At 36.1% G+C, this 14,881-nt stretch overlaps 1 protein-coding gene across 2 annotated transcripts in view; it reads left to right on the top strand.

The window, feature by feature from the left end:
• The window catches only part of Ppp3cc (protein phosphatase 3 catalytic subunit gamma), a 71,958-nt gene that overhangs the window by 32,158 nt on the left and 24,919 nt on the right, over positions 1–14,881 (top strand). For both annotated transcript variants that reach the window (XM_027926907.3, XM_027926906.3), the window contains exons 5-6: positions 7,583–7,728; positions 9,060–9,199. In XM_027926907.3, coding sequence (XP_027782708.1) covers positions 7,583–7,728; positions 9,060–9,199 — 286 coding nt within the window. The remainder of the gene's footprint in view (positions 1–7,582; positions 7,729–9,059; positions 9,200–14,881) is intronic.

The raw sequence follows: 14,881 nt of genomic DNA on the forward strand, positions 1-14,881 counted from the left end.
TTTGTAATCCTCCAGTCTCAGCCTCCCAAGTAGCTGAGACAACAGGCATACACCACCACGCTGGCTCCACCTGGCTCTAAAATCTACCCCTTTCCCTGAATAATCCTTAATATGCATAAATACTATGTTAATATAGTTGATATTTTGATCATGGATTTCACTTTGTGTCCTATTCAGATTTTTCTTCTGAGATTATCATCTTGAAATAATATATTATAAAATATGTAAAGTTTTATTGCCCTCAAAATATTCAAGTTTAAAACTTTTAAATTATTTTTCCAAAACTTGGAGTTTATTGAGCCCCCAGAACCCTGTGCTGGTCCATAGAACTCACTGGATAGTGTTTCATATGCTCGTATTAATGCTCGTTGCCAGTTGCAACTAGATGTGAGATGGCAGCCTCCTTCCTTGGAAAGCCTGAAAGGAAAGGTTGTTGCTATTGAAAGAAATTTTAGAGTAATAATACTTTTTAAAAACTCCTTCTGATAGAAAAGTCAACTGCATTTGGGCAAGATGCAGATCATAACAGCCCTGGTGAATCAACAGAAAGATTTTTAACAAGTAGATCTACCATTGGTGGATGTTTAAATTGGTGTGAGTATTTAGAGAACAGTTTGCAATATCTATAAAAATTTTATTAGCATTTTTACTTTGTAAGAATTTATCTTGCAGGCCAGGCACTGTCACACTCTCCTGAAATCCCAGCAGCTCAGGAGGCTGAGGCAGGAGGACCACAAATTCAAAGCCAGACTCAGCAATTTAGCAAGACTCTAAGCAGTTTAGCAAGATTCTGTCTCAAAATGAAACATCAAAAAGGTGGGGATGTGGCTCAGTGCTTAAGCACCCCTGGGTTCAATCCTTGGTACCTTCGCCGACCAAAAATTATCATGTAGATTGCATAACATATTTAATGCCGTAAAACAATTAATATAAATTTAGTGACTTAAAAAAGCACATTTATTATCTAAGAGTAAGGGTAGGTCAGAAGTTCAGGTACAGCATGGCTGAATTCACTGAGCTAAAATCAAGGAGTCTTTCTCTAAGGTCACTAGTTGTTGCCAGTCCTTGCAACTGCAGGATTAAGGTTCTCATTTTCTTTCTACCTTTTGACTTGTTATCGCTCTTAACTTCTAGAGATTACTTGCAGGTCCTTGACATTCAGTCCCCCATGTTATGCCCAGTATGGATGTTTTGCTTTCTTCTAGGCTCAAATGCATCTTTGAATTCTGCCATTAGCCAGCTGGAGAAAGCCCTTTTCTTTTAAAAGACCCACCTAATTAGGTCAGGCCCACGTGCCATGATTTTTTTTTCCTCATATATTGGAACATAATCATGAGAGTTCCATTATATTCAGTTTCACAGCGTGTAGGTCATTACAGGTCATTTTAGAATTCTACATAGATACATGGACAAAATGATAAGATAGGGATGTTCATTGCAGTGTTCATTGTAAAACAACAGATGACCTAAATGTCAGTAGGGACTGATTAAATAAGTGATAATACATTTTTAAAAATGGAATACTAGGCCTTTATTTAAACACTAAGAGTTCTATGTATATATTATGGGGAGATGATGGATAAATCGTTAGGTAAGAGAAGCCATTAGCAGACCATGTATACCCTGCAGAGAAGAAACTTTGTTTTCTGGTACTGGAGATTGAATCCAGGGGTGCTCAACCACTGAACCACACTCCCAACCCTTTTTATTTTTTTGAGACAGGGTCTCACTAAATTGCCAAGGCTGGCCTCAAAACTGTGATCTTCCTGCCTCAGCCTCCTGAGTTGCTGGGATTACAGGCATTTGCCAGCATCCCCAGCTCAGAAGAAATGGTTAAATAGCAATCACCTCTGGATGCTGTGTCAGGAGGACTTATGCTTTTAACTTTATATCCTCTTTAGTACTATTTGAATCATTTTTTACTTCCACCATGTACTACTTTTATTTTTTTCAAACCTGTTTTTGAAAATTACCCAATTTGGACATAAACATTTAAAAGGCTTTTTAAAGCACTCCTAGTAATTTTACTGTGTGTTATTGTTTTAAAATGACTATTGCAAGCAGCACAATTCACAATAGCAAGACTGTGGAACCAACCTAGATGCCCTTCAATAGACGAATGGATAAAAAAAATGTGGCATTTATACACAATGGAGTATTACTCTGCATTAAAAAATGACAAAATCATAGAATTTGCAGGGAAATGGATGGCATTAGAGCAGATTATGCTAAGTGAAGCTAGCCAATCCCTAAAAAACAAATGCCAAATGTCTTCTTTGATATAAGGAGAGTAACTAAGAACAGAGTAGGGACGAAGAGCAGGAGAAGAAGATTAACATTAAATAGGGATGAGAGGTGGGAGGGAAAGGGAGAGAGAAGGGAAATTGCATGGAAATGGAAGGAGACCCTCAGGGTTATACAAAAGTACATACAAGAGGAAGTGAGGGGAAAGGGAAAAATAATATAAGGGGGAGAAATGAATGACAGTAGAGGGGGTAGAGAGAGAAGAGGGGAGGGGAGGGGAGGGGAGGGGGGATAGTAGAGGATAGGAAAGGCAGCAGAATACAACAGACACTAGTATGGCAATATGTAAATCAATGGATGTGTAACTGATGTGATTCTGCAATCTGTATATGGGGTAAAAATGGGAGTTCATAACCCACTTGAATCAAAGTGTGAAATATGATATATCAAGAAATTTGTAATGTTTTGAACAACCAACAATAAAAAAATTAAAAAAAAATGACTATTGCAAAGTTTTAAAAAGCTTCTACTATTTATCATTTGGGAACCATTTCGCCAAATGTTTTTAAAATTTGAAATATTTTACACTGGTTTTCTAAAACAAATATTAGGATATTTCTCATCACATCTATTTCTTAGGGGAAAAATTAAATCTTGTGTATTAAATCTGTTAACAAAGACCCTGGAGTATAATACTTGATAGAGTCAGCTTGTATTATTTAGAAGTAAATAAATGATGAATAAATATGCCTGGGGATGCCTTTCTTCTGAATTAAGATTCAGGTTGGCCTTTGTTTTGTTACATTTGAAATGGGTCTCACTGTGTTGCCCAGGCTGATCTTACACTGTCCACACTGTCCTTCTGCCTCAGCCTCCCTAGTACCTGGGACTTCAGGCATGCATCACCATGTCCAGCTTAAGGTTCAGATTTTTAAGTGACATTTTATCTCCTCTTTCTCTGTTTTATCAGAACTTTGTTGTTGTTTGTTTGTTTTGGTACTGGGGATTAAACTCGAAGTTACTTTATTTTATTTTTGTACCAGGGACTGAACCCCAGGGGTACTTAATCACTGAGCCACATCCCCAGCCATTTTTATAATTTATTTAGAGACAAGGTCTTGCTAAGTTGCTTAGGGCCTTGCTGCTAAGTTGCTGAGGCTGGCTTTGAACTTGTCCTTCCTGCTTCAGCCTCCTAAGCCACTGGGACTACAGATGTTTGCCACTGTGCCCTGTTTGGAGTTCTTTTTTGATAAGCATATTTGGTTTAAAATATTTTTAAAACAATGAACAATAGGTTTAGGAAACATTTTAAGTATCTCCTTTCACACAGAATTTTCTACATCAGGTTTTATTTGCTTTTCTCATGCTTTAATGCAGTTTTAGGCTTTTTTTTTTTTTTTTTTTGGATACTGGTGATTGAACCCAGGGCCCCATGCATGCTAAGCAAGTGTGCTGCCGTTGAGCTACACCCCTAGCCTTCTTTAATGTAGTTTTAACCCAGTTGCTTTACTTTTCTCTTGTCTATCAAGATATCCTTTTCTTTCATTCTAATGTTCCAACTGAAATATTAATAAATCTTGGAACAAGCACACATATTCAAGTGAAAATTTAAATTTCTATTCCTATATAAGGAAAGAGGCTTTTGTTTTGTATGGGTGTCTTTACTGATAAGCCTGTCTCTTAAACTGCTGCTGTGGCTTTTAGAATCAGTACCTTATAATTACTGTTAAGTGGTGCTTAGATTTAGATTGTACAGCTGCAATCTTGCAGTCTTGTTAATGTTTTTAAGGGATGTGTGTGGAGTCTTGTATCAATTCTTAAAATTGCTTTATACTGTGGAGATTTTTTTTATCTTTTTTTTCTTTTTTCCTTGTGTTCAAATTCAGAGATAATTTGAATAACAAAGAAAAGTGTAACAGTTGGTTTTTGACATATCCTTTCTACTTGCAAAACTATTTTTTATTGGAGAAACCCATTTTATAATTTCATCTCATAATTCTGGGTTCAAAGTTCTATAGTTGTTCAGTTGGGCCATCTTTTGATGGCTTGCTGACAAGTTCCGAAAACTCTGGTAATTCTGTTAATGAAAATAGTATTGCTATGACAAGCAATAATTTCTGATCTTTTTCAAAAGTGAGCATCATTAGGCATTGTTCATTGCAACATTATTTAGAGTAGGAAAAGACCGGTCTGGTTAGATGGTGGTATATCCATGAAGTGAAATAATTTGTAGATATTTAAAAATAATAATTATTAAGCTCCATTTAGGCAAAATTTTACCATTACCATCTTAGCATCTTTATCAATTTTTTTAAATTGACAAGACTGATCAATAGGAGAAATGCACGTATGTTTGTTTAAAATAAGGCTTACATGACATGCTAGCCTTTCTAAGAGTTGAATATTACATGTATAATGAATTGGACAGAGTACCAAGTTGTGGAAAAGTAACTAAATTTTATGGGGAGGCTAGAAGATAAGAGTTGTTTTTTGTTGCTGTTGTTGTTGTTGTTTTGGTTTTTTGTTTTTATTGAAACTGGGGCCTTGTACATGCTAAGCATATACTCTACCACTGAGCTACATCCCAGCCCACTACAGGTTATTTTAATGAGGTCTGTACAGAATTCTCTGGATCTCTATTTCTCATCCTTGATCACAATGTTAGTTTCCTTTTAGTGTAGAAAGGGTGTCTTTCACCAGAAATTTCATCTCCTGCTTTTAAGAAATAGATGAAAGTCAGAGTGATCTTCTTGCACCTACTGTTTTTCAGGTGCCTTTAACTCAAAATAGTCAATGCAGAGCAGCATATTTTAGGGTGGCATATTCTTAATTCCTTCATTCGTCATGTTAAGATGTTGTATGATCTTCAAAATATGCTATTCGGATGTGGTAGTGCATTCCTGTGTTCCTAGCTGCTCAGGAGTCTAAGAGGCAGGAAAATTGAAAGTTCAAGTTCAGCCTCAGCAACTTAGCAAGATCCTGTCTCAAAATAAAAAATAAAAAAGTCTGGGGATATAGCTCAGTGGTAGAGCACCCATGGATTCAATTCCAAGAAAAACACACACAAAAGATATTATTAGGTAATAAAAGCAAGATCAGAACAGCTACCATTTTTGGAGAAAACAAAAGGAATCTGTGAAAAGAGAATAGTACTTACATATCTTCTTATCTGCTTGCATATGCAGAGAATATCTTTGTAAAGATACCCAGGAAATGAATACTGGGTGCCTGTGGAGAGGGGACAGGAGGCACTGTGGACCTTATAGCATTTTTATTTTGAACCACATCAATGAATTGCCTGTTTTTAAAAAAAAAAAAATTAAAGCAAATAAAAAATTTAAAGAAAAGTAATCAACGACTAAACCAGGTAATTGTTTCTTGCAACTAGTGCTGACTTTCAAAATTGCTTTCAAAGAATTTTGTTAAAATTTTTGTTTTGATAGTGATGCATGTTAATGCCAGTTAGAACTTGTGTGATCCTATGGTTGCGACTCATTTTTCCTTCATTATAGAAATAATTGTTTTATGGGATATATCTTAAATTTTTTTAAGAAAACACTGCTCTTAAATCAGCTAATTTAACCTTTGGGAATTATATTTTTAGTTATTTGGTTCTGCTGTTAAATATTTTACTTTAAAATAATGATTAGGGCTAGGCTTGATGATGCATGCCTGTAATCCCAACAGCTCTGGAGGCTGAAGCAGGAGGATTGCAGGTTTGAAGACAGCTTTAACAACTTAGCAAGGCTGTAAGCAACCTAGTGAGACCCTGCCTCAAAAAAAAAAAAAATTTAAAAAGGTTGGAGATGTGGCTCAGTAGTTAAGTGCCCTTGTGTTCAATTCCTGATACCCTCCCCCCCAAAAAAAGTACCAAAGATGGCCTTGAACTTGTGATCATCCTCCTTTACTGGAATTATTGGTATATACTACCACACCTGGCTAGGCTCCACCTTTTCAAGATTCTCCTCTTAAAGTTCACTTACCTTCTCTTAATATCCTCATCCTGGGGACCAGGCATCCAGCGCATGAACCCTTGAGGGACACACACAAACCATATCCAAACCATAGCACCAAAGAAGGAAAAAAAAAATGTTCCTTTTCTCTTACAAAAAAGCCCATCTTTCAGTTTCTCTTTAAAAAGCCCATATTTCATGACCTTTCCTTCCTGGAACATTGTGGACACCGCCTTGTGCCCACTGGAATGTTTTCTTATTCTATAGCCCCAGCCTGACAACCAGATGAAAATACAATTCATTAACCAAATATTTCTAAATAATAGGTTCAGGATGTAATTTACTACAGATCTTAAAAAATCATGCTCAGAAAGATTATCGATCTTTTACTGATGTCTCTTAAATTTCCACTTATATATCTTCAATACCTTTGGGAAATCTTTTAAGACCCAATAAAGCTGGGCACAGTGGTGCACACCTATAATCCCAGCAATTTGGGAGGCTAAGGCAGGAAGATCACAAATTTTGAAACCAGCTTTAGCAATTTAGTAAATAAATAAATAATAAATTAAAAGGGCTGGTGATATAGCTCGGTGGTTCAGCACCCCTGAATTCAGTCTCCAGTACTGAGGGGGGACAATAAAATATTCAACTCATAAGACTACCACAGTCCATGCTTGGCCTCCATCTACTTAGGATGTGGGTCAGGAAGGGCCACAGCTGACACTAATTTTCAATGATGTTGTTGTCCTCATAGGAGTGCAGACAGCAGTCCAGAGCTTTCTGTTTCTCTTGCCACTATTTCCCCAGCAAAGTCACAGCTCAAGCGCAAGCAAATAGGATCCACACTAGGCAGATCAGGGAGCCACACTGACTTAGAAGCCTCATGCATCACAACCGACAGTATCTCTTTTAAAAGCTTTATTGTCAGAACTTTCAGGGTCCCAAAAGGGACTTAACCAATTATGAGTCACCACCCTCAGAAGAGCTCAAAGCTGTAGCTTCCTGACAGGTAATTGGGTAATTTTTACCACAAGTAATGTGGCCTAAGAAGATAGCTAACAGTCACCTTCAGTTTTTTTTTTTAACTTTTATTTTATTTGTTTATGAGGTGCAAGGGGCCAAACCCCGTGCATCATGCATGCTAGGCAAGCACTCTACCACTGAGCCACAATCCCGACCCACCTTACCAGTTTTCCATGGCAACAAAGCTCAAAAGTTAATCCAGGGTCACAGGGGAGTGAGGTTTTGTGAACCCTTTATGACTCTTCAAAAATATCTTTACAAAGATGATTATAGTTTCAAATTTGACTAAAATAAATGGCTTTAAAATAGCTCCATACTCCTCTGACTTATCCTTTGGACTTTTCCCCTTTTTTTGGTAGGTCGAATCAAGTATTCGGAAGAGGTGTATGATGCGTGTATGGACACATTTGACTGTCTTCCTCTTGCAGCCCTCTTAAACCAGCAGTTTCTCTGTGTACATGGAGGAATGTCACCTGAAATTACGTGTTTAGATGACATTAGGAAAGTAAGTAATCTTTTATTATTATTATTTTTAAAAATTTTGTTTCTTTATTGCAGTCAGCCAATAAATCTTTAGCTAAAATCTTTAAAATACAATCAAAATTAAGAAAATACCTGTGGTCTTATCATTGCAAGATAACATTTAATATTTTGATATATATTTACCAGAGATTTTATCTCATTTTTTATTAAATCTGCTTTTACTGATTAGAAGCATAATATTTTTAGAGTGTAGCTCTGAAACTGAATTACCACAGTATAGAAGGAAAGAAACCAAGGTTGTAAAGAATCCCAGTCCTACCATTAATTATGTAACTTGACCCACTCAACCTCTTGGCACATTTTCTTGGTGAAATGAAGATGTTGGAATGGACGGTCTTAGGACTCTGAATTCACTGATTTTGACATTGTAGATGATATAGTTTAATTGCTGCACTTGATTTACATGGTGATTATTTCCAAGATTCTCTGTCTTCATGACTGAAAGCAGAGGACCAATGTTTGTTTGCTTCATTGTTCTATATGACAATCTTTCTCTTCTCTACTTTTGTATTCTCTTAGTTCTCTTACATAGGTACTGAAACTAAAGATTTTTCTGTTTATAAACTGTGTTCTCTGAATTCAGTCACCTCATAACTGTGTGTCTCTGGGCCCTGGCTTTTCTGCTGCTTGGCTGTCTCTTTTACATAGTTAATCTTGGATTTAACCATTCAGAATCAATTGTATTAATAAAAAGCTCCCCTTAACTCAGCAGAAGGCTTTTCTTGTCACCCAGCTATTCTATTGCTTCTGTTCTTTTGGTTTTTAAGCTTTTAGCTAAAGCAACAGAGACTTCAAAACCTAAGTTAATAACTGATATTGAAATCCCTTCACTGCATAGAATAGGAAGAATAAAAGCCCTATCATAAGAAAACTAGTGCTCTTTCAAAATAAAGGAAACTCCATTGGAATGAACTGAACACAACGATGCCAAAACTTCTGATCTGCAGGCAACTGGAATTAACCATACCCAGTCTTTTCAAAGTAATGTCTTGAGACTGATTGATCTCACATAACTGAGTGATCACTGCCTTCAATGTAGGATTTAAGGAGTCCTTTTCTATAGTGTGGGCAGATGGCAGGGATATCTATAAATATTTATTACAGAAAAATATTAAAAATTGTGAATCTGAAATTTTTTAAAGGCTCATTTTCTTGTAGGAAAATCCTTTAGCGGCTTACTGCCTTCTCTCCTAATAGATTCCTATAAGTGTTTTTTGTTTTTTGACCCATCTTCTTCCAAGAGCTCTTTTGCTTTCCTGACTTTTTTTCTTTTGGCTTTTGTGTGTCTTCCAGTTAGACAGGTTTATTGAACCTCCTGCCTTTGGGCCAGTGTGTGACCTGCTTTGGTCTGATCCTTCAGAGGATTATGGCAATGAAAAGACATTGGAGCACTATACCCACAACACTGTCCGAGGGTGCTCTTATTTTTTCAGGTAAGCTAATCTTCAAAGTAGAAAATTATGAAATAAATACATTTTATCAAATTGTTTTTAAAAATTTAAATCTCGGGCTGGGGTTGTGGCTCAGCAGTAGAGCGCTCACCTTGTGTTTGTGAGGCCCTGAGTTCAATCCTCAGCACCACGTAAAAATAAATAAATAAAACAAAGATATTGTGTCCAACTACAACTGAAAAATAAATATTTAAAAAAATTGAATCTCAAACATATTAAGTTTAGGGACTTCTATTTAATTTCTTAATAGAAGGCAGAAAATTCTTGTCTGTTTAATATTTTCTTACTTATTTTGCCCTAAGAAGTATAATATACCTGACATGGTTGGACATCTTTCAGTGCTTTGGTATTGCCATCTGACCCAAAGTGATATATATTGTTTGTTCCTAAACATCTATACACTTTTATAAAAATAAAGATATCTTGGCTCTTTCCCCTAGAGATTCTGATTCAGTAGTTCTGGGACAAGGGAATCCTGTTATGCTTTTAAGAGCTTTCCAGCTTTTGGAACCTCTAGTACAGACAAAGATATAAAAAGAACAGTACATTGTGATCTAAGCCCAGGACATTTCCTGGAAGTTGGCTATTGTCCTAAGTCTCACATGGGACCTTTCATTCTAGTTTGTCACTTAAAAATCAGGAGATACAGCTGAGAATGGTGCACATACCTTAATCCCAGCAACTCAGGAAGCTGAGGCAGGGGGATCCCAAGTTCAAGGCCAGCCTCAGCAACTTAGTGAGACCCTGTCTCAAAATAAGAATTAAAAAGGACTGGGGCTATAGCTCATTGGTACAGTGCCCCTGAGTTCCATCTCCAGTACTAAAGAAAGAAAAAGATTTTAAAAAATCAGAAGATATAAGGAAGTTTGAAATAGAAATTATTTTAATCTGAATATTTTATTGTGATGAACAATATATGTATTTGGTCAATACACACACAAGAAGACTCAATTTTGCCATTAGTTTTGACATTCTTCTAGACAACCTTTTTGTATTCCTCCCTGCCAACCTTATCTGTAACTTATGTGATAAAATCATTTAAATTTTTCTTCTTTTTACTTTGCTTGAAGAGCATAATACTTGCTTATTGTTGACAAAATGTAAATTGGTACTATTTCTGTGGTGATCAACTTGACTATATCTTTCAATTATAAATGCCTTTGATTCTAAAATTTAATCTTGTGGATAGGTAGTCGATCCTCACTGTTTGCAGATTCCATGTTTGTGAATTCTACTCACTAAGCTTTATTTGTAATCCTAAAATCAGTGCTCATAGAGCTTTCATAGTCATTCATAGGTATGCACTATTCAGAGGGACAAAAAATTTGAGTTGCCTCGCAAACATGTTCTCTGCTAAAGTTAACTCTTAAGGTAATGTTCTGCTTTCTGGATTCAGCTCTCCTATTATAAACAAGTACTTTTTTGGCAGTCTATTAAGGACAATATTTTTTGTCTTTTTATGTTTCTTGTTAGTGATTTTGCTGTTTAAAATGACCCCCAAGCATAGTGCTGAATGTTGTCTAATGTGCCCAGGAAAAGGCTGTGTTGTGCCTTTCAGAGAAAATGTATGAGATAGATAAACTTTGTTCAGACATGTGTTATGGTGGAGTTCAAAGTCAATGAATTAACAGTGTGTTTAAATAAAGTGTCTGCATAGAAACTCATCCAACACAAGGTTATGTATTAATTGATTAATGAAAGTGCTATGACTGGAGGTCTCTAGTATTTTTCTAATGGTTCATTATTCACTAATTCAGATTTCAAAGCAAATTATAGCTATTTCAAATAATGAGACTCAGTTCTATTTGCATGTGTATGAGATGTATATGCAAGTTTATTCCTTGTTTTATTTGTGCTGAAAGGTTGAAAATAACCTGAATGTTCAATAGAAGACTAGATACGTAAATTATGGTAAATCCGAACAAGACAATAATATGAGGCCAGTTTTTAAAAAGAGAAAAAGAAATAAACTCTTTGTGTACTGATGTAAAATAATCACTAATATAAAGAGATAAAGTACAGTATTATATACTATATACCACCTTCCAACATTTCTGGGGTTTTTTTGTTTTTTGTTTTTTTTGTACTAGGGATTGAACCCCAGGGGCACTTTACCAGAGAGTCACATCCCAGCCCTTTTAATTTTTTTTTTTTTATTTTGAGACAGGGTTTCCCTTAAATTGCTTAGAGCCTTGATAAGATGTTGAGGCTGGCCTTGAACCTGTGATCCTCCTGCCACCATGTTTGGCCCATCTGCCAACATTTTTTAAAAAGCAAGGAAGGGAGGAGTATGCATATGTAATTGTCTGAAATTGAATAGATTATCTCTGAAAGAATATTCAAGAAATCAAGAACATTGGTATCTATCAGGGAAGAAAGGAGGTATTTCACTGTATATCCTTTTATATTTTAAAATTCCACATCATGTGAGTATGCAGTCTTTTATTTATTCATTTTTAGCATTATCAGTGCTAAATTTAGCATTATTTTAAAGTAAAAAATGTATTTATTTAAGGCGTACAATAGATATTCATATACATTGTGAAATGATCATTATATTCAACCAAATTAACATATTCTTCCACCTCACATAGTTACCATTTTTTGTGTGTATATGGTGAGCACTTAAGATCTACCCTCTTAGCAAATTTCAAGCAACCAGTACAATATTGTTAACTGTAGTTTATATATGCTGTATATTGGATTTCTAGAACTTATCTTTTATAACAAACTTTGTATTCTTTGTCTTTATTTGGGTGCTGGGAACTGAGCACAGGGCTTTGTGCATACTAAACATGCTATTACTGAGCTACACTCCAAGTCCTACTGTGTTCTCTAACATCTCTTTTCACTCAACTCTGTAACCCCCTGAAAACCTCTACTTCTATAGATTCAACTAGTTTAGATTCTACATATATAAGTGAGGTCATATACAGTATTTATTCTTTTGTGTCTGATTTATTTTATCTAACAGTGTCCTTCAGATTTATCCATGTCATTATGAATGGCAGAGGTCTCTTCTTTTAAGACTAAATTACACACACACACACACACACACACACACACACACTTTGGTTGTTTCCGTATCTTGGCTATTATGAATAATACTACACTGAGCATGAAAGTGCTGATACATCTTCAAGGTGCCAATTTCTTTCTTTTGGGGGGGGTATATACCCAGAAATAGAACTACTGGATCATGTGATAGTTCTCTTTTTAATTTTTCAAGGAATTCCCATACTGTTTCCCTTAATAATTGTACTAATTTACTTTCTTATCAGCAGTAACCAAAGATTCTTTTTTCTCCAGCATCCTTACCAGTACTTTTTGGTCTTTTTTGTATAGCCATCTGACAAGTGTGCTGTGATATGTTATTGTGGTTTTGATTTTTATTTCCTTTATGATGAGTGATGTTGTGAATTTTTTAATATCCCTATTGGCTATATCTGTATGTCTTTATTCAAACATCTCTTCAGGTTCTTTTCCCTTTTTGTAATCAGATTATGTATGGGTTTTCTCTCATAACAATTTCCAACTTAATGCCTGTTTTTTTTAATATTCATTTTTTTAGTTGTAGTTGGACACAATATCTTTAATTAATTTATTTATTTTTATGTGGTGCTGAGGATTGAACCCAGGGCCTCACCCATGCTAGGCAAGCACTCTAATGCTGAGCCACAACCCCAGCTCTTTAAAGCCTATTTTGTCTTACAGGAGGAGGCCATTCCTGTCTTCTCTACAATATAACAATATTTTGTTTTTTCTTTGCATTTACCTTTAGTGGTGAGATTTATACTTTCATATGTTTTCATCTTGTTCAGTGTCTTTTTATTTTAACTTGAGTAATTCCCTTTAGTAGTTCTCTTAAGGCAGGTCTGGGGTAACAATCTCCTTCAATATTTGTCTATCTCCTTTTTTTTTTTTTTTTTTTTTTTGGTATCAGGGATTTATCCCAGAGATGTTTAACCACTGAGCCACATCACCAGCCATTTTTTATATTTCTTTAAGTTTAGAGGCAGGGTCTCACTGAATTGCTTTGGGCCTTGCTGAGTTGCTGAGGCTGGCTTTGAGCTGGCAATCCTCCTAACTCAGTCTCCTGAGCCGCTAGAATTATAGGCATGTGTCACTGTTCCCAGCTCTCCTTCATTCTTAAAGAGCATTTTGTTGGGTAAAGTCCTTTAAGACTTTGGTTGTCAGGGTTTTTTGTTTGTTTGTTTCTATTACTAATTTGAACATATCATTCCCTTCTCTTCTTGCCTGTAAAGTTTCTTCTCAGAAATCCACTGATAGTGCTCTTTTATTTGTAACTAGCTGTTTTCCTCTTGCTGCTTTCAAAATTCTCCTGTTTTTGACTTTTGACTAATTATAATGCATCTTGGTGTAGACATCTTTGGATTTACTTATTTGGAGACCTTTCGGCTTCATGAGTTGTGATATCTATTTCCCTTTATAGATTTGAGAAATGTTCAGCCATTTTTTTCTTTAAATAAGCTTTCTGCCCCCTTTCCCCTCTATATTCTCCTTGAACTCTCAAAATGCCTATGCAGAATGCTGCCCCCAGAAGTCTCTATACTTTCTATACTCTTTTTGTTCCTTTAACTGGATAATTTCAAATGACCTGTCTTTGAGTTCACTAATTCTTTTCTTCTGCACAAATGATTTTACTATGGAAGCACTCTGTTTTTATTTTTCAATTAGTCATTTTGCTCTTTTGTTCCAGGATTTCTGTTAGCTAAATCTTTGTTAATTATTTTTGTCTCTTTATTAACATCTTGGTTGGTTCATGTATGGTTTTTCTGATTTCATTTAGTTGTCTGTGTTTTCTTGTAGCTCACTGAGCTTCTTTCAGATTATTAACTTGAATTCTTTGTCATGTAATTCATGACTGTCATATCTCTGGTGTCATTTATTAGAGCTTTAATAGTTCCTTATTAGTAGTGTAGTGTTTGCTTGATTCTTTCTGATTCGTGTAGACTTGCATTGGTATCAGTGCTGGACTCACCTGGGATCATGGTTGAGCAGGGATGGAGCTGGGTCAAAGGGCTGCAGTAGTTCCACATTTGGCAGGCTTACTACTGGGAGCAAGGACAGGCATATCTCCTGTCAGGTCCTTGGAGGACCACCTCTGGAACTCAGTAGAATGGAAGTCAAACTGGGTCAGAGGGCTGATTGAGATCAGTGTTTGGGTCCAGTCAGCAGTATGACAGGGGTGGCTCCCATCAGGTCTCTGGAAAAGCAGGGTTGCCTCTGGGCCACAGTATAGCAGAGCTATACCTTGGTGGTAGGGATGCTTCAGGTCTGCAATTTGGTCTCTGTTACTGGGGGTATAAATTGTCATCACTACTTTCAAGGACCTAAGAGGGTAGTGCTGCTAGCAGGACTGGAGCTACATCCATAGAGGGACAGTCTATCTCTGGATCTGTGGTGGAGACCAGGGTTTGGGGAAGTACTTTCCTTCTGTAAGCACTCCTCCTCAGTATTGGCTCCACCAAGATTTCACAACCTCCCACTTAGATCCTAACATATTCACATAATCACTTTGTCTATGAATGGCTGCAAATTGCTGTTTCTGTGCAGGCATGGGGGCTGAGGACTTTCTATTATGCTATCTTGATGATGTCCCCTACAGTCTATTTTTAATGAGCATAATGAGAAATAAAGATT

Source organism: Marmota flaviventris, chromosome 3 (genome assembly GCF_047511675.1).
Source record: "Marmota flaviventris isolate mMarFla1 chromosome 3, mMarFla1.hap1, whole genome shotgun sequence".
In the NCBI taxonomy this organism is placed as follows: Eukaryota; Metazoa; Chordata; class Mammalia; order Rodentia; family Sciuridae; genus Marmota; species Marmota flaviventris.